Source organism: Cloeon dipterum, chromosome 3 (assembly GCF_949628265.1).
Source record: "Cloeon dipterum chromosome 3, ieCloDipt1.1, whole genome shotgun sequence".
Classification (NCBI taxonomy): domain Eukaryota; kingdom Metazoa; phylum Arthropoda; class Insecta; order Ephemeroptera; family Baetidae; genus Cloeon; species Cloeon dipterum.
Genome location: NC_088788.1, coordinates 11,606,893 through 11,625,142, shown reverse-complemented (window position 1 = coordinate 11,625,142; position 18,250 = coordinate 11,606,893). Strand labels below are relative to the sequence as shown.

Below are 18,250 nucleotides of genomic sequence, written 5' to 3'. Positions count from 1 at the left end.
GCCACCGTTCGGCGCTAAGTTTCAAAAGAGGCGGCCAACCGGGCACTCGGCCAGTGCATTACGTGTGCAGCGACTTTGCCTTATATGGCGAATTCAAGAAAACAAGTGCATGATTTTTGACGTCAGCTGGATGTTTCAGTGAATTCCATTCGACGCAACAAGCAAAAGGTGGTGTATATCTTTGGCACTGACGGCAGCACTGGGCAGCACAAAACTGCAGAAAACACAAAGTTTTGAATGGAGTGTGTGTAGAAAGGAGATAACAAATAATGCTGGTATTTCTGAATTTTGTACTTTTAAAGCAAAGTAAATATATTTTTAAACGCTTTATACTTAAAAATATTTTAATTTTACGCATTTGTTTTTAGAATTATCTCTCTGCACTAACAAAGGCTGCTTTAGTACTTTCGCTCCTTTACGTACAAACAAACCCAGCTGATTTTATTTACCTGTGTGCTCTAGTACGCACTTCTTTCTTTGCTGCAAGCTTCAATAATAATTATATTTGTTTATGAAGCAATTTGAGGAATGATATAATTACAGTCATTGCAGCAGCACAATCAGCGCCCAAGTTTGCTGAGTATTTATTCTCTTTTGAACAAATTTGGTGCATCAATCCTCTCACATGAGTCACATGAGAATTTAAATTATTGGAAAGTAGGTTGGTCTTCGTAAAATGTCTTACATAATCCTTGATTTATTTGAATTTTGTTATTACAGAACAATGAGGCTGCCACTTTTAAACAGGAGCTCTGCCGTTGGCTATCTTATTAGACGCTCCATTTCAAGATTTGAAGATGCCCCGTGCAAAGTGGAAAAGCTAGAAAATCGATCCCTCATCAAAGTCTATGGCGCCGAGGCTTCGTCCTTTCTCCAAGGGCTGATCACCAATGACATGCGTCACCTGGAAGAAGGAGCGTTATCCATGTACTGCATGTTCTTGAACACCAAAGGACGAGTCATTTTCGACTCCATAATTTACGGAGAATCCAAAGAAAGCTTTTTAGTGGAGTGTGACAAAAAAGCCGAGGCTGTGCTGAAAAAGCATCTAACAATGTACAAAGTGAGAAGGAAGATCGGCATTGAAACCTGTGACTATCCTGTGCTCGCTGCTTTTGGTACTTCAGTTGAGGAAAGCGTCAAAGCGCTCGCCAAGGAAAATTCAAGCCTAGTCATCTGTAGGGACCCCAGAATTAAACAACTGGGATTTAGAATCTTACTCAAGGGAGGTGAGCACCCTCGCTGCACGTCTGGAGATTACAAGATGCTCCGAATGAGTCTCGGAGTGGGTGAAGGCGTCGAGGAACTGCCCTCTGGCAACTGCTTCCCACTCGAAGCCAACTGTGATTACTTGCATGGCGTTAGCTTCCACAAGGGGTGCTACATCGGCCAGGAACTGACCGCAAGGACGCATCACACAGGGGTTGTGAGGAAAAGACTGATGCCCGTTTTCTTCGAGCCAACGCAGAAATTGCCTGCTTTTGATTCACCAATCACTGATCCGAGTGGAAAAAACGTGGGCAAATTAAGAGGCGCTTCTGAAGCAGGAATAGGAGTTGCTCTTCTCAGGGTTGCTGAAGTTCTGAAAGAAGCGGAAAATCTAACCATCGGGAATTTGAAATTGAAGACAAAAAGACCTGAATGGTGGCCATCTGAAGTGTCCAAAGATAAACCTGTTAGCGATCAGTGAAATGTTAAAAAAATATTAAAGGAAAATATTAATAAAATTGATTGCTGTTAAATTTCTGACTTCAAAATAGTTTATTAATACTCTTCAAGTTTCCTATTTATTTCAAATCCTAAAAAAGTCGCATATTACAATTATGTGCTAATAAAAAAAATGAATTTTTGTTCATAATTTTGAGTATCTGCGTATTTAAATTAATTGAGTTCTAGCCAACGTGACAAAATAAACGATAGCGGTGAATTATCATTAATTTGGCTAATATTATATTGTTTAATATAATAAATTTTAATGTGTTTGCTTTTGTTTAAAAAATGGATAAAATTGTTTTGCTTTTAACACAAAAATATCATTAAAATCCATGTTGACAAAAATTATTAATCAAAAATAGAGAAAAACTATTAATTTTGCCGTAAAAAATACTAAATGCGGATATATAAATCATTGAAATTCCAAAAACTTCTATTTAATAAATGAAAATTAAAATTTTCAAAGGTAAATTCCGTAAATTCCAGTGGTGTCAGTATATCATTGCGCGCTGACACTTTGAATTGAGAGAGATTTGAGGGTCATCAGCTGGTGGAGGGAGTAAAGAGCCGAGCGTAAACAAAGAGACGACGCCTCTTCACTTTTGTTCCTGTCATTTTAATTTGCGCAAATCTATCGCAGGTACAACAACGCTTCAATTCTAATTATCAGTAAACGTTTAACGAAATTTATCTTAAAATTTCAGTGTAATAAGGGGAGAGGCTAGGGCAAAATGGTTAGCCTTGCCAGGAGTCCTAGTCGCACAGCTGGGGTAAAACTTTTACCGCTAACAACTGCGTTTGCGTTGAATTTTTTAACTATTCAAATCTCTACAGGGTGGCTTTTCCTTTGGCAATGAAGGTTCCGTCAACTCTGATGATGATGATATCCGAATTTTGCAGCCTGTTCTAGGGAACGGTTGCTTGGATGAGTTTTTCAAACCACTGAACACAACAACCTGCGCTATTCTCCAGATCACGGCATGCGTAATAAGAAATTAGTTTATTTTTTCATTTAAAATTTTTACCTCACCATTTTTAATTTTTTCTAGATAATTTTATCAGTATTGGCCATTGCCCTGGTCCTTGCCTGGCCCTTGGATAGGCATGCTTGCGAGCCGTTCTACTTCATAGTTTACGCTCAAATCTTGTTCTGGATGTTCATGATGGTATTTTTTATTGTAAAGGAGAGCAATCAAGATAAATTAATTTTTTAAACTAAAAGATTACCCATTTCTACATTGGGAGGTGCCACGAGAAGGTTCGGCAAGCAGGCTACCTGGATTTTGTGTTAGACCTGAGAATTTTGTACGCAATGCCTTCTCACATTGCTACACTAGGTTGGATATTTGTGAACCTCTCTCAAAGAAATTCTAAATAACAACAATGTTACTTTCAGGAAACGTGTTTCTCCTCCTAGTTTCAACAATTGTGCATGAAATTTACGGCATCGACCTCATCACCAAGTGCGAAAATCCAGCTTACAAATTCTTCACGCCTGTTATTTACATTGCTGCCGTGGTACTTGTCCAGAACCTGACCATGATGCCATTCCTAGTGTCCTACACAAGTAAAATGCTTTAACTTTTTTTCTAATTTATAACTGAAAATGAATGTTGAATATTAGTGCGGGTGATGCGATTCAATCGTGTTCAACCCCCTCCTGATGTGCAACGAGAAGAATGGCTGGCCAGTGTGGTGGATGACTCACTGTTCAAAAAGGGAGAGGTTGGTTTCAGGTGAGTACAACGGCAAATAAAAACCACAAATCAGATTTAGTCCTATTATTTTGGCAGAGAGCGAACTGACCAAACTGCACTTCTGTTGGAGCAACAAGCTGATCTGATTAGGTATTTGAAGGAGCATAACGCTCAGCTGGGCCAGAAGCTGGTCCAGCTGAACGCCAGACTGAATGGAGGGGACGACTGATACTTTTAGATACGAAACCCAGTCAATTTAGCTATTAATTCCACGTTAATATTATTTCTCTAATCTCTGTAGACTAAATCTCTATCATGTACTAAATAAAACTTTGGAATTTTATACTTCAGGCAATTTATTAACACTCTAAAATCTGACATCTTTACAAAATGCAATATTATTACTAGGATGGAATCATGAAATTGGTATGTTACGTGTGGAGGCTGTATTCAAATAGGACCCTTAATTTTGGTCAATGTGGCGGAGGTGCCTGACAAATACTTAGGCAATTTTTTTGTTAAGATTCCTTCCTGCCATGTAAATAACACTCTTAAATTTTGGAGTAATGATTACACTTTATCCTCTCCTTTAAAGGAATTATCATGCCTATCTTTTAATTGAGGAGGATAAACCTTGAAAAGGTTACCAGGTTACGCGATACACTCTCACTCAGATCGAGACTTACAGGTCCTAAATGAATACAACCCTAAAATTCCAATAGAAAATCACAGTATTCTTTGACTTGAAGCACACGACAAAAAAACGAACAGAAACATAAAATTTTTCACCTGATTTTTAAATGGGAATGTCAGGATTGAAAATAACCACTAGGAGAACCAAAGAGGAAGCACGTCGTTAGTGGGTGCCCGACCACAGGTGGAGGTAGCTGCCCCAACCACCCTGGTTGGGCGTCGGCGTGGTAGGGGTGGTGGGGGTGGCAACAGTCTGCAACTGTTGCATTTCTTCTGGGCTCAGTTTTAGGATTGTGTTCAGCACAGGTACCAAGCGGGCGCGTTCGTCTCCACTCTGCAGCGTCACAAACTTGAGCACGACATTCTTCAGATACTCACCGTTCTTCTCTGTGTGCTGCAGACGCTCGGCACACCGCTGCTGTCTCCTGATTTCCTCCTTGAGGATGGCATTTTGGTGCGTCAAGCGGGCAAGGTCGGCTTCAGACTCGCTCAGCAGCGCAGATAAGTGCTTGACCCTCTTCTCGGAGGCGATGGTTGATGACATCATGCTTGCAGCGTCAAAGGAGGCCTCGCTTTTGGCGTCGTCTGCGTAGTCGCTGGAGCTGGAGAGCAAACGGTCGAGAGGAATCGGCTCCCTACTGTTTATGCTCGCGTTGCCTTTCAAGGAGTCGACATTTTCCGAGCCTTCGCCTTCTTCTCTCCTCTGCAGAGACACCGGTGGAGCCAGCTCTTCATGCGGTGCCTGCTCCTTTTTCTCCTCCATCAGACTGGCCATTTGCGCTTTGTGTCGAGTCTCAGCCTCCATTAGTTGTTGTTTGTACGAGCTGGCCAGTGTGTCGACCGTCAGCTTTTGCTGTCTGTTTGTTTCCTTCAGGCTGTCTTCCGTCTTTTTCAGTTTTGCACTGAGGTCTTCATTTCTGGCGTTGAGTTCTGTGATCTGGTCGATCAAGCGTCTGGTTGTCGTTTGACTATCTGTATACTGCCCGCTGATTGCAGAAATTTCCAACTGGAATCACATGAATCGTACAATTAGTAAAGAGATTGATCAGAAAAATGAAGCAACCTATATTTATATTCGTCACTTTTCAACTGATTGAAAAACCTACTTTGGGATTTTCTGGGAAATCTGGGAAAACATTAAGAAATGGAAAAATTTAATGAAATTAATACACAAGTTGAAAGACTTCTGAAATTTAGAAAATGGCTCTACTCCTTTGGTGACTTGACTTTGAGTGAAGTTTGAAGAACATAAATAAATCGCACACGTTATAAAACTATACAACCTAAACCCAGGAGAAGGTATTTGAGAATTTGAATCTTGTTTTTTAAACATAAAAAAATAATGAGGACATATAAATATTGTTATGCGATTTTAATATTTTGTTAAAAAAAAACGTTTTACCATCTCAAAGTGTTTTACGTTGCACGGCGACATTTCCCTTTAAGCTATCGTCTTTAGAGCGTAATAAAGACTTTGAGAAAAATGTCCGGAATTTCAATTCATTATGACATCAAAGGTGTAAACTTCTGTGATATAAACAAACCACAAATCAAACGCTTTTCTATCCAGCATTGCTTTCTAATTACCACTTAATTTTTAAATTGAAGTCACTTTTGGCCAATAAAACGTTGTGAAAATTTAATAATTATTGCACTTTTACCATTAAACAGTTTAATAAAAGTCTACATATCTGATGTAAAATAAATTACTTTTAATTTCGGACGGTATGCGGGGTTTCCTTGTAAATTATACCACCCATTTTTTTGTTAAGTGTGTTCCGCGCAGATTAGATCCATATCGTAAAATTCCTTTTCCTCGTAGCAAATAAATATTCCCACGTTTAAATACCAGAGATATTTTTATAAATAAAATCCAATACTCACTTGAAGAGCTTTCTCCTTACTCGAAGCATCACAAAGGGCAGTTTGCAGACGCTCTACGGTAGCTTTCAACAAGGACAACTCGCTTTCCCTGTCTGGATTATTTTCCTCCTTTGGTGGTTGCTGCTGCTGAGCTCTGTGCAAGGCTGCTTGAGCCCTGACTTTGTAGCCTTCAAATTCTGATCTCAGCTTGGCCATTTCGTCGTCTCTCTCCTGGATGGTGGCACGAGCATTCGACGCTTCCTCCTCCATAACCCTGATTTGCCGCGACACTTGTTCTTTCAGCCTGCTCGTGTCATCTTCGATTTTCAGTTTCTCAGCTGACACGTGAGCAAGATTCAGTTCAACTCGCTCTAGCTGAGACCTCTGCGCTTCAAAGTTCGCTTCCGACTCAGCGAGCTTCTGTACCTTTTCAGCGAGTTTCGTCTCCAGCTCTTGAGAGTGCGTTTTCCTCTCAGCAAGCTCGTCGTCTTGTTTTTCCTTAGCAGATAACAGCGTCGTATATTTTTCTTCCCAGCCTGATATGCTGGTCTTTCCTTCGTTGGCCAGCTTTTTCTGGCACTCCAGTTGCGCGCTCAAGGTTTCTATCTCCTTCGTCATGTCTTTCAACTTGCGGTCTTGCTCAGCGCCACTCTTCTCGTAAGCGGCCACTTCCAAGTTTAATACAGTGTGTCTTTTAATTTCAGCTTTCGCGGCGTCGAGTTCCTCTTTGATTTGCTTCAGTTTAGCTTCTCCTGTGGAAATTTTTTCGCAGGCTTCGACATACTGACTCCTCGATTTTGCGAGTTCTTCTCCAGCCCTGGTCAACTGCTTTTCCGTTCCCTTGAGCTTTTCCTTGGCGGCCTCAGCTTCGTCCGCACTCCTGTCACATGCCGCCTGCATGCTTTGCAGATTTTTGGCCAGCGTTTCGCGTTCCTTGCTGATGTTGGCAAGTTTGGTCTGCGTTTCAGTTTTCTCCGCTGTCAGCTTGGCCACCGTCTCTGCCTGATTCATGCATTTCTGCTTCAGCCTGATTGCCACTGCCTTCAGCTTTGTGAACCGTGCTTCAAAGCTGTCCTCGACGTCCTTCAACATGGTAGCGTCTTCCATTTTGCTGACGGTGCTGACGCTGCCCGTCTCCACATCTTCTTTCTCCAATTCGGCGATCTTTTCCTTCAGGCTGGAAACCTGCTCTGTAAGCTCTTTATTTTTTAAAGGTAACTGGTTCAGTTTGTTGATCTCTTCCTCAAGGGTGGCTACCTTCTCTGTCAGGCTTGTATGGGAGACTTGCAGACTTTCAGTAAGTTTCTTTTCTTCTGCCAAAGCGTACTCAGCCCGAAGCTTCGATTCAGCAAGCGACAGAATTTCGTTTTTGTTGTCAAGTAGCTGTGCTGAATAATCTTGCCTCATTTTCTCAACAGTCTGCTGAACTTCTGATTTGTAACCCTCAAAAGCCTTGAGTTTTGTGCAAAGGTCATTATTATTGTCATCAAGCTCTTGTAATTTCATCTCCTGAAGTTTCAGCTTGGCTGTGAGAAGGCTCAGCTCCTCACGCTTCTGCTCTAATTCTGACTGAACCCCATCGATCGCTGAAGCACCCTCAGTTTCAGAATCTGCCATTTTCAGCTGGATTCCGTCCAAGAGCGAATCTTTTTCTCTATTCATTTCAACCAACTGCCGGCATTTCTCCTCGAGTTTGTCAATCTCCTTGCTGTTCTCATAGTTATTGGCTTTGAACTCCTCAAAATTGGACTGGAGCTTGGCAAACTCTTCATTCACATCGTTTATTTCACGCGTCTTCTCATTCAGCTGCTCCTCCAGCTCCACCACACCTTTACGAGCGTTGTCGAGCTCCTCTCGCAGCTTTTCCACTTCAAGTTTAGAGCTTTCCTCAAACGCATGCAGCCGTTCCAGTTCTTGTTTAGCGCTCTGAGACTCGGCAGAGACCGACTCGATTTCTTTCATCAACCGCTCGTTTGCTGAACTCAATGAATTTCTCTCCTCCTTGGCAGCGTTCTTTTCTGCCCTGCAAGCTTCCAGTTCTCTCTCCACGGCGCTTAACTTCTCTGCCAGCTGGGCCGCAACTTCTCCACGAGTTTTCATCGCTTCGTTCATTTCAGCAAGCATGTCTTTGGTTGTGGTGCGTGCGACCTCTTCTGTCGCCTCTTGTGCCTTCATCAAGGCTTGCTCTAGCTCCACAACCATCGCCCTCGCCTCTGACTGCATGCTCGTGATGTCTGTTCGGAGCTGACATTGAGACGTTTTCAACGACTGGATTTTGCTTTGACACGACTCAAGCGTCTGAAACAAAAATATAGTAGCAATATAAACCGAAATTTTTTTATTTGAAATTACGCTAAAGAATTTTTTCAAGTGGTGCCTGAAAATCACAATTTAATTTGTAAATATTATATGAATGGAAATATTTTTTTTATCAAAAAGTTAGTTAGTACATAATCTATGATAGCCTAGTTTAATGTTCAAGCAGTGTTGTTCAGTTCAGGAGTAAGCTTTAAAAAACAAAAATATTATTTTCATAGCATTTTTTCGGGAATTCAAAACACAAAAACGCTCATTCTAGCATTTATAGCAGAGCTATGTTCTAGACAATTTTTTCCAAACTTATAAACACTTTCCATTATTTAAACGTTTTAATGGACAAAATAAAGTCAACCACGTCACATCCCTTCCCTTACAAAAATTCACAAGCTCATAAAAAAATGAATGGCAGAGTTTGACGAGATTTCGTCTTTTGTCACTTACTCTTTTTTGCATTGTGCTAGCAATTAATCGTTTGGATCATTTTCCATGGCTCTGCTTCTATAGCATACACTTTTTTGACGTTTTGCTTTTTAAGAGCCGATAAAAATATGCCTTACAGGGTCTAATCAGCTCTTATTTAGTTCTATGACGTGTAGGATATTTTTTTAATTTTATAGCTACCTTTCCTGAATCTAAACCCACACAAGGTAAAGTATTTTATTAAATTTACTTACGTAAAAAATATCAGAGTTCTAAATTTTATCTTTTCACGATAGGTTAAATAAAAATATAATAATTGAACATAAACTATTTTTAGGCAGAGCCTTCTGCTCTGTCTTTTAAGACAAAAGACTGCATAAAGTAAGACAAATAATAATCAGAATCTTCAACTGACCTCAGTTCCACCACCATTGGGGTTCTGCTCACGAAGTCTAGCGCGAAGCGAGTCTCTCTCAGCCAGTGCCTCAACAGCAGTGTTTTTCACATTGGCGAGTTCTTCTCCCATTCCCTCCAATGCATCCTGCCTGATCTCAGCGCCCAGCCGAAGCTGCATTTCCGCGTCGTTCGCTAACTGGGACAAGCGTCTGTTTTCAGAGTCTAAACTCTCCAGCTGAGTTTCCAGCACGGAGCAGTCAGCCTCAGCCCGGCAAAGTTGTCGCCGAAGACTCTCGAGCTGAACTCCTTGATCTCCAGTGAGGGCATCGAGTTTCTCCTTTTCACTGATGACCTACAAGTTTAAAATTTGTGTTAAAATAAGTTTGTTGTTTATACAAAAATTTGAACCTTTTTCTTCTCTTCATCGCTCTCTGCGACAGCCTGTTCCAATTTTTTAACCTGCTCTTGGGCATCTGAAATCGGAAGATGGAGGCAAATTCAGGTTATTGACAGCTATATTAAAGCCAAAAAAGAAGCCGAAAATATGAAGCAAAATAAAGATGCGTATCATATTCGTATTCAATATTTAACAAAATCAGAATAATACCAATTTCTGGCTCCAAGGACAAGAAATATTCATTCAAAAGGTTTCCTACGATTTTTTCAAGTCTCATTCATTTGTTACAGACATTTTAAAAATCAAACTCACCATCCTTTGCTGCTTTGGCTTTTTGGGCGATGATAAGGAGGTTTTTGTATTTTTGAATTACCTCCTCCTTTGATAGAGCCTCAAGTTTCTTTTGGTCCATAACTAGGTCGGTCGGTTAATCTCGAAAATTCATCTGTTGAAAAGAAGACGCATCAAAAGTGGTATGAATGATATTAATATTCCAGAAAAAAGGTTGCGTGGACAGGACAGTCAGGCAATCCAAATTGCGATAAAAAAAAAATTCCGCGTCTGTGGCGCAGAATTAATTTTCCAATGGCTGCTTTGTGAATTCCTCTTGTTAAATAGGATTTTGCAATAATATTCAAATTCAAGCAACGTACCATCATCAAAATACCTTCTTCGACTTCACTTAATAGTTATTGACACTGCTTTTATTAATAATATTGTACTCGTAATCGTTCGTGAACTCCCACTCCACTGTTTTCATAAAGTACCAACCTTACAAAGTTCAACCTCTTCTTTACTAAAAGCAAAAAATCCATTATTTTTACCCTTTTAATATAAAATTTTTTAAACCTTATCACGTGGTTTTTTTATATTTTTAGAAGTATCTTAGGTTAGAAATAATTTACATTATTTTATTTTCATATTATGATTTTAAGTTGGTTTGCCTGCCAATCAGCTGCAGAGCAATTTCATTTATTTGTATTCCTTTTAAAAATCAGCGAAAAATGCAACGCTAGAGTTGTGAGCACAAGGACACAAAGATTATTGCACTGACTAATCGAATCCGCCGAGATATATTGTCATGTGAGTTACAAACATACAGGACTTCTCCAATATTTAATCCTTTGACACGCGAGTTGATCGTTTAAATTAGTGCCATCGAACTGGCTTCTTTGCCATTGTCATCGTAGGCAGCATTCGCAGTAGAACACGCATATTTTGCGCACTTTTGCTCGCTAGTTATTTTGGCATTCATGCTCATCCCATTTTCATTGCGTTTTGAATTTTACATTGCAACCAGTTTTTCGAATATTTTAGTGTGCAAAGCACTGTGTGAATCTGGTCACACACACGCATTAAAATTCAATAAAAAAATAAATCAACTCGATAGACATCACAATTCATATTCCTTTTTTTATTTTTTTTGCGTCTGGTATGAAAATGTTTTAATGAAGCCGAATTATTTGGACATAATTGTCGATTTAAAAAGCAGTATAGGTGCAAAATTTCAATAATTTAATATTATATTTCAAATAATTAGGGAAATAAAGCTTTGAATATATTTTAGATGCCAATGGGAATTACTTATTTGGAAGATTATTTCGCTATTTTAACATAAAAAATGTAATACTGACCGCAATCTAATTATTGTAAAAATATTATACCTTCATCCCTAAGATAAAATTTAATGATAGATACCATTATCACCAATCAAGAATATTTTTAATTAATTCAACTTTTACTCACATCTTATAGAATTTATCAGTTTGTTCGAATTTTTCTACTGAACCTTTTTCATAAAATGAAACCTCAGAAAATAGCGTGAATATTTTAGAAAAGAGAAATCCTGCATTCTCATGATACTGCTGAAAATCGAAAATACTAATTGTTACGACTAATTTTAATGTTCCATTTCATTTTCAAAGCAATATACATATAATTACGAAACTAAAATATAATTTATTGTGTGGTTGGTTATTGAACCTCAACATTTTTTGTTTTATTTTCCAGTGCTCTTAAGAGAACAGAGAACGAGCATTCCTTTAAATTTGTAATTCGGCCGGAGGTTGTGTCGCCTCTTTTTTTTCTCTGGTCTTGGTACTTTTCCTCACCGATTTGTGTCCGTGTCCATCCAGCTATTTTTGAGATTTCAGAGTAAACACTTGAAATAGAGCGCGCCAGATACCCCTGCACTTGTAAACATTCTCATAATCGCAGATAGAGCTGACTGAGTGGAGAGATGAAAAGAGTAAAAAAAAATCCGGAGAGAGAAAGAAGTCCGCGCGCGCTCTTTAATTGGACTGGGTTTTAATTCCGCCCTTGGGATCCGGGCATTCGTGTCAATTGAGCAATTTGTTTGTCTGTATAGCAGCAGGTCAGGTGGTTCACACACGGTGTTTGTGCAGCGCAGCACCGTGTCGTGTGTCGCAGGTTGGGAGATTAGTTTTCCAGTGTCGCTGCGCTCGTTGGCTCGTTATCATCATATCAACGATTGGGGGTTCAAAGATTCCCGTTAACATAAGCAGAGAGCGTCCCTTTTGTAATTCAGAATTCGAGCTTTCTTGCTTGGTAGGCGAGACGTCGCGCGTAGTTGATGCACGCCTGGCTTAGTGCCACTCTTTCCTTCCATTGAAGTTGTTCGTTCTCTCTCTCTCTCTCTAGTGCTAATAATAAAAATAGGGACCATCGTGATGGGTGTTAATTATTTTGTTGTTTTGCAGATGGAGGTTGTTTGATACTCGGAGCTCGGCGGCCCACCACAGCAGGTACCGATTGCTTTTGGATTTGATGCGTCTCTGACGTCCGACATGTATTTTCATTCCTATTTCCATCCTCCCGCTGTTAGATTAGAAAAAGATTATTTTCGCATAGTGGGCTACGGTTCTTAAGAGAGTAAGTTTGCTTTGCCAACATGAAAAAAATTTGTTTTGGGTTTTAATCTGTTCGACAAATTTGGCTCAGCGTGACGAAAGGATCCTAGAGTCGGTTGAGTAATTTCGGAACTCCCAACCAACATTTTGTTTTTATTTCTGAGAAATGTTGTGATATTTTTTTAACTTATTTTTTTCAGCGATTTAAAAACAAATTAAAAAAAAATGATGTATATTCATTCATTTGTCATTTCGCAGGATTAATGATTGTAACGAAAGATGAAATTCACGGAACATCTGTCAGCACACATCACGCCAGAATGGAGGAAGCAGTACATCATCTACGAGGAGCTGAAGACGATGCTGTACTCGGCCGTGGAGGAGGCGCCCTCCGCGGAGCTCACCGAGCCCGAAATCGTGACCCGACACATAGTCAACTTTGACGACCACTTCTTCCAGCAATGCGACCAGGAGCTGAAGAAGATCAACACCTTCTTCTCCGAGAAAATGGCTGAGGCCACTCGCAAGTTCGCCATGCTGCAGAGCGAGTTGAAGGCGTCCCTGGACGCCAGCAGCCACTCCAAGACCGGCCTGAACAAGGCGCGCAAGATGTTGACAGGAGGCGTGCCGGCCAGGAAGCTGCAGGACCTCAAGCTGGCCTTCAGCGAGTTCTACCTTAGTCTCATTCTTCTGCAGAATTACCAGAATTTGAATTTCACTGGCTTTAGGAAAATTCTGAAGAAACATGATAAGGTGAGTTGATGTTCCACTCAGGTTTTAAAATTTTTATTAGATATAAAATAACAATAAGATATTTACGATAGGTTTGCATTTCTTACCATCTCGTTTTTCCTGCTTGTTTTATACTAGTAAACTTTTACAAATCTCATGTAAAAATTTTTATTTTCCCTCAGCAAAAGTTGCTGTTTCAGAATTTTTTCCTCGAGGTCTATGGCCTATTTGAATCACTGCACTGAATTTTCTCTGCAGGAAAATAGCTGCAGCTAGCTGCTCTTCAGTACCTAACAAATTTATTTTAGGAGTCTAGTAAAAACACATTTTAACATAATTTCAAAGATGTTAATTAATATTTAACTTAAAAACTAAATAAACTAATTCACCGCTATTATTTAATCTTTCAATTAAGTGATAAATTATTGAAAAATTGTTGATCGTTTTAAGTGTTTTTAGCAAATTATTCACTGACAAAATAGTTATAGAAAGGTTTATTTTAATGTTGTTCAGATAATTACATAAAAGTCCACACGTTTGAGTCAATAAAAAATGCATGAACGTGCCCAAGATTCCCTTGTTAGTAAATCTCGTTATAAGACAAACAAATTCAACAAAACTCCGGAAAATCCCAGGTTATTTGATTATCTTTTTCAATTTGAGTAACATAGAGACATATCATTTGGAAATAATATAGAACAATGTTTCATTTATATTTTTAAGTCTTAATTTTAAACTCACTTCCAAGACGGGCAGGTGCAGAAATCTCGATGGAAAAAAACAGTTTTGTGCAATGTGAACTGGCCATTTGCAGTAAATCAACAAAATTTGATTAGTCACTATCACGTGGTGACCACCAACCTCTTCCAAGTGTGGAATGGCCAACAATAAATGCCAACTTGGATACAAAATGTAATCACTGAGAACGTGATTCCAAAGTAAACTTAAAATCGCCAATCTGAAAGCTCTCATTGCCAATAAGTCACATTAGCTCCCTCCCAATCATCTGGAGTTTTGGAGTTTCCACTTTCAAAGCATCAACCAGACTGGTCTCGTCAAACCCGCCGAGGTTATGGGTTGACGGTTTTGAGGGAAATTGCCGTTAGTTGCACCGAATCGTTTTCTGCTTGTGCAAAATTCGAATGCTTGTTTCAGCTTCTCAAGACGGACAGGGGTGCCAAGTGGAGGGCGGAACACGTGGAAACGTCACATTTTTACACAAACAAAGACATTGATAGGCTCATCAAAGAGACTGAATCCACCGTGACAAACGAGATGGAGAGCGGAAATCGACAAAGGGCGATGAAGCGACTGCGAGTGCCGCCTTTGGGAGAGCAGCAGAGTCCGTGGACCACTTTCAAGCTGGGCCTGTTTTCAGGCGCGTTTGGCATTTTATTCGTAACTGCAATCCTATCCAGTGAGTCGCCTTATATTAGTTAAAAAACCATAATTAAAAATTTCGCCTGTCAGTTATCTTAGGCTCTCCTCGAGACGACTGGTCGACAATATTCCAACTCTACCGAGGGCCGTTCCTGTTGATCCTGTTTATTTTCCTGATGGGTGTGAATGTGTACGGCTGGAGGTCGTCTGGAGTGAATCACGTACTTATCTTCGAACTGGACCCCCGGCACCACCTCTCCGAACAACACCTGATGGAGCTGGCTGCTATTTTCGGGGTCATCTGGGCGCTCAGTCTGCTGGGTCTCCTGTTCAGCGAAAAACTCAGCATTCCTGCCTACTACTGCCCAGTTTCCATGGCCGTTGTGATGATAATATTCTTGGTTAATCCGGTCAGTACAACTTTAATGATCTACTGATATTTCTATTGAGAATTCCGTTAACAGGTGGTTAAAAAAAGAAAGAGAAATTAGAAAATAATTCAACTTTGATCCCTTTCAAAAGCTGAGTTAAGCTTTTGCATTGTGTTTGGGTTGATATATAAGTTCATTAACATTTTGAAGGCTTGCAAAAGCACGTTGACTCGCTACTTGCTGTTTTGCAGTTTTTTCTGTCTAATTGTTCTAATGTTTTTTTTTCTGAAAAATAAAAGAAAAAATGACCGTTTTTACTACGAATAGAGATTTATGAGATTTTGCTTTATTTATAATTAAGGGATCATCGTGCAATTAAGTGCAAATCAAAAAGTTCAAAAGTGAAAATTTATTTAAATATTTTTTAATTCATGATAGTGATAAATTTTACATGTGTGTAAAATATGTTAAAATGTTGTGATATTTTTAATTGTTTTTTTGGTGAGAAAATAAAAAGAAAGATTTTTTAAATTCCGAGAGTAAAACAGTTTGATATTTTAATTAAATCTCTAGAGGAAATGATTTCATAAAAATTGGCAATGATGAAAATTTTTCTTTAAAATATATATGGTATTATGGTCCTAGCAAAATCGAAGAAAAAATACATTTAAACCGTGTTAAAATTCGATTTTATGATTTTCTAATTCAGTGCTAATGAATGAATTTTTTTCACCATAATTTTTTTCTTATTCTCATCTTTTGGTTTGATGTTTAAGCGACATGATCGCTTGTACACTTCACCTTTTTCACTTTTCTTGATTTTCATTAATGTATCTGATTCAATGAAATAAATAAATTCGAGTTGGTGGAATATTTACGGTTTGTTTTGTAAACAAGGAAGAGATGCAGTACCTCTTTTTACTCAATTCAAGTACAGTTGCAAAATAAACATGTTTTAACTGCTTAAGTGTATTTAACTCCGCTAACCCTTTTCATATTATTTTTATTTTCCAGATAAAAGCATTTCAACATGAAGCACGGTTTTGGTTGCTGCGAGTGCTGTTCCGAATTATCACCGCACCGTTTTGGGCCGTGGGCTTTGCTGATTTCTGGCTGGCCGATCAGCTCAACAGTTTGGTTTACGCGCTCATCGACTTTCACTTCTTCATCTGCTTTTTCTTTTCCAATCCTGCATGGGAAACTTTCGACCGGAATACAAGTAGGAAAAATCAATACATTGCCCAGTTCGTTATATTTTTATTATTTTCTCATTCCAGAGATCGGAATCGAAAGGTGCAATGATGAAGCTTGGATTACCCTTCCAATTGTTAACGCGTTACCTGCTTGGTTCCGCTTCGCGCAGTGCCTGAGACGTTACAGAGATTCGGGTGATGCTTTCCCTCACCTTGTGAATGCGGGGAAATACTCCACCACATTCTTTGTTGTACTTTTCAGTGTCCTTAGAAAATACTATGAGGGTGAGTTCTTTGTCTATTTATCAGTTTTGATGTTAGAATCACGAAATTTCGCAGCTGATTACCAAAGTCACGCAGAGAACCCTTTCTTTTACGCCTGGATGGTTTCTGCGATTGTTAGTTCCTCTTACTCATACGCTTGGGACATTAAAATGGATTGGGGTTTTTTCGACCAGAATGCAGGAGAGAATAGGTTTTTGCGCGCTGAAGTTGTGTACTCATCTAAGGTAAATTTTCCAAATAACAAGAAATACTGAACTGAAATAACTTAAATTTCAGAATTACTATTACTTTGCCATCATCGAGGACCTGCTTATAAGGTTTTCCTGGGCATTTAGTTTTTTGATAGTGGAGAATGGATACCTTTCAAAGCAATACATGACGTTTACTGTTTCAATTCTGGAAGTAGTGAGGTAAGTTGACTTGATTATTACAATAAATCAAAAAATATTTCCATATTTTATATTCTTTGTGGTCAATGAGGGCCTAATTTAAGTAAAAAATCCTCAGATTCTTGCCAGAACTATGTACCTTTCCTGGACTAAGTCTCTCAGACATAAAAATATAGATTTTGATAAAAATTTAAACACAATATAAGATAATAACGTTAGTAATTTTTGTTTTGAAATTGCTAAAATTGTGAGAAATGCTGCAATAAAATTATTTCTTCCTCACAGGCGCTTTATTTGGAACTATTTCCGATTGGAGAACGAGCACCTCAACAACTGCGGTAATTTCCGTGCCGTCCGTGATATTTCCGTGGCGCCTCTGGACACATCAGATCAAGCCGTCATCGTTCGGATGATGGACGAGAGCGACGGCGTGCTGCACAGGCGAAAGAGGAGACCAGCAAAGAATAAGGACGAGACGACGCTGTGCTTGCTGCAGGAGGAAGTGCCTGCACCGTCCGGGGACAACCTCGTTTGATCTACCACAAGTTTCCTCAGGATTTTAAACTTTCCCTAATTTCCCTCTCTCGATATCTCTCTCGTTGTGGTTACCAAACTTGCTATTTGGCACTCTTGTTGAAAACTCTGGAAAGTTTAGGGAGCGCAAGCATTTGATCGCATTAGGAAAATGCTGCATGGCAAGGATTACGCTACGAAAATTAGATGGATTTCATTGGAATGTGATACTCTTTGTGTATATTGATGGTTTACTATAGTCGAAGAATTGTTGAAAGAGAGCCGCATTTACTGTTTTTACTGACACACGTGTGTATTAAGCAATGCGTAAACAAGAAGTCTTAATAGAAGGGACCATTCCGGAACCTGAAAAGTGCTAAAATTGTGTTGTGAAAGTATAAAAGTCAGGAAAGAGAATCTTAAGCTTTTCTTTGTTTCATAAATTAGGTAAGTGTGCGTCGCACACCTCACACTCGAGTATGGGTCTTATTTTAGTACAGGGTACAGCCATAATTTTAGCCAAATCAATAAAGTTCTGAAACTGCCAATATATGTATATAATAAGCGGTTGTAAAAGTGCTTATTATGGAAATCCAGGTTTGCCGTTTCGCCAACCTGGGAGACAAGTAGTGCAATAGGTTATTTATTTAGTTATTGGCAAGTAGTCTCCAGTCCGACAACAGTGAATCAATTTGTATTCAGTTATTGTGTTTTCCCCGACGCCTTTAATGTCTGCTAACCTCTCCGTTAGATTGTGAAGCGATGAGGCAATTATTGAGGCCGTAAGCTTGGAGACACCGCAGCCTTTAGACAAAGGCTAGAACTATGCGTGACACTTTTGGTTCAATGAAATTCAAAATATGTTGCAAACTCACACATTCTTTGTCACCTCTTTCAACCATTGCTGTCTCAAAACGCAAGATTTGACCATTCAATTCCCTGAATTGATAATTAAGTTTTTTCCAAAATTAGTTGTATTGCAAAATAAATTGATGAAAGTGCTTAATAATGAATTATAC

The 18,250-nt window shown here is 39.2% G+C and overlaps 5 protein-coding genes across 12 annotated transcripts in view; 4 read left to right on the top strand and 1 right to left on the bottom strand.

Annotated features, from left to right (window-relative positions):
- The window catches only part of hgo (homogentisate 1,2-dioxygenase), a 40,893-nt gene extending 30,885 nt beyond the window's left edge, over positions 1-10,008 (top strand). The window contains exon 11 of the mRNA XM_065482511.1: positions 9,996-10,008. The gene's annotated coding sequence lies outside the window, so the exon portion shown is untranslated. The remainder of the gene's footprint in view (positions 1-9,995) is intronic.
- Positions 150-1,727, top strand: LOC135938674 (putative transferase CAF17 homolog, mitochondrial). 3 transcript variants are annotated; one of them, XM_065482514.1, is made up of 2 exons: positions 150-275; positions 721-1,727. In XM_065482514.1, the coding sequence occupies exon 2, from the start codon at positions 725-727 to the stop codon at positions 1,688-1,690; it is 966 nt and encodes a 321-aa protein (XP_065338586.1). In that variant the 5' UTR covers positions 150-275; positions 721-724; the 3' UTR covers positions 1,691-1,727. The 3 variants fall into 3 exon arrangements, with proteins under 3 accessions (XP_065338586.1, XP_065338584.1, XP_065338585.1); XM_065482512.1 differs by lacking the exon at positions 150-275 and adding an exon at positions 450-657; XM_065482513.1 differs by lacking the exon at positions 150-275 and adding an exon at positions 450-661.
- Positions 2,280-3,755, top strand: LOC135938675 (transmembrane protein 192). Its single transcript, XM_065482515.1, has 8 exons — positions 2,280-2,353; positions 2,418-2,483; positions 2,548-2,697; positions 2,763-2,879; positions 2,936-3,050; positions 3,110-3,280; positions 3,338-3,449; positions 3,507-3,755. The coding sequence occupies exons 2-8, from the start codon at positions 2,445-2,447 to the stop codon at positions 3,637-3,639; spliced, it is 837 nt and encodes a 278-aa protein (XP_065338587.1). The 5' UTR covers positions 2,280-2,353; positions 2,418-2,444; the 3' UTR covers positions 3,640-3,755.
- On the bottom strand, positions 3,749-10,252 carry LOC135938668 (GRIP and coiled-coil domain-containing protein 2-like). Of its 2 annotated transcripts, XM_065482498.1 has the most exons (7): positions 10,152-10,252; positions 9,811-9,943; positions 9,709-9,753; positions 9,510-9,574; positions 9,121-9,453; positions 5,988-8,264; positions 3,749-5,109 (listed from the first exon to the last, which is right to left on the bottom strand). In XM_065482498.1, the coding sequence occupies exons 2-7, from the start codon at positions 9,908-9,910 to the stop codon at positions 4,267-4,269; spliced, it is 3,663 nt and encodes a 1,220-aa protein (XP_065338570.1). In that variant the 5' UTR covers positions 9,911-9,943; positions 10,152-10,252; the 3' UTR covers positions 3,749-4,266. The 2 variants fall into 2 exon arrangements, with proteins under 2 accessions (XP_065338570.1, XP_065338571.1); XM_065482499.1 differs by lacking the exon at positions 9,709-9,753.
- Positions 10,253-10,450: 198 nt separating this feature from the next.
- On the top strand, positions 10,451-18,249 carry LOC135938670 (solute carrier family 53 member 1-like). Of its 5 annotated transcripts, none has more exons than XM_065482501.1 (10): positions 10,451-10,581; positions 12,219-12,263; positions 12,627-13,121; positions 14,256-14,517; positions 14,571-14,890; positions 15,866-16,070; positions 16,129-16,329; positions 16,384-16,553; positions 16,606-16,739; positions 17,004-18,249. In XM_065482501.1, exons 3-10 carry the CDS (start codon positions 12,648-12,650, stop codon positions 17,251-17,253), a joined length of 2,016 nt encoding a protein of 671 aa, XP_065338573.1. In that variant the 5' UTR covers positions 10,451-10,581; positions 12,219-12,263; positions 12,627-12,647; the 3' UTR covers positions 17,254-18,249. The 5 variants fall into 5 exon arrangements, with proteins under 5 accessions (XP_065338573.1, XP_065338574.1, XP_065338576.1 ...); XM_065482502.1 differs by lacking the exon at positions 10,451-10,581 and adding an exon at positions 11,926-12,037; XM_065482504.1 differs by lacking the exon at positions 10,451-10,581 and adding an exon at positions 11,926-12,066.
- The last annotated feature ends 1 nt before the right edge of the window (position 18,250 follows it).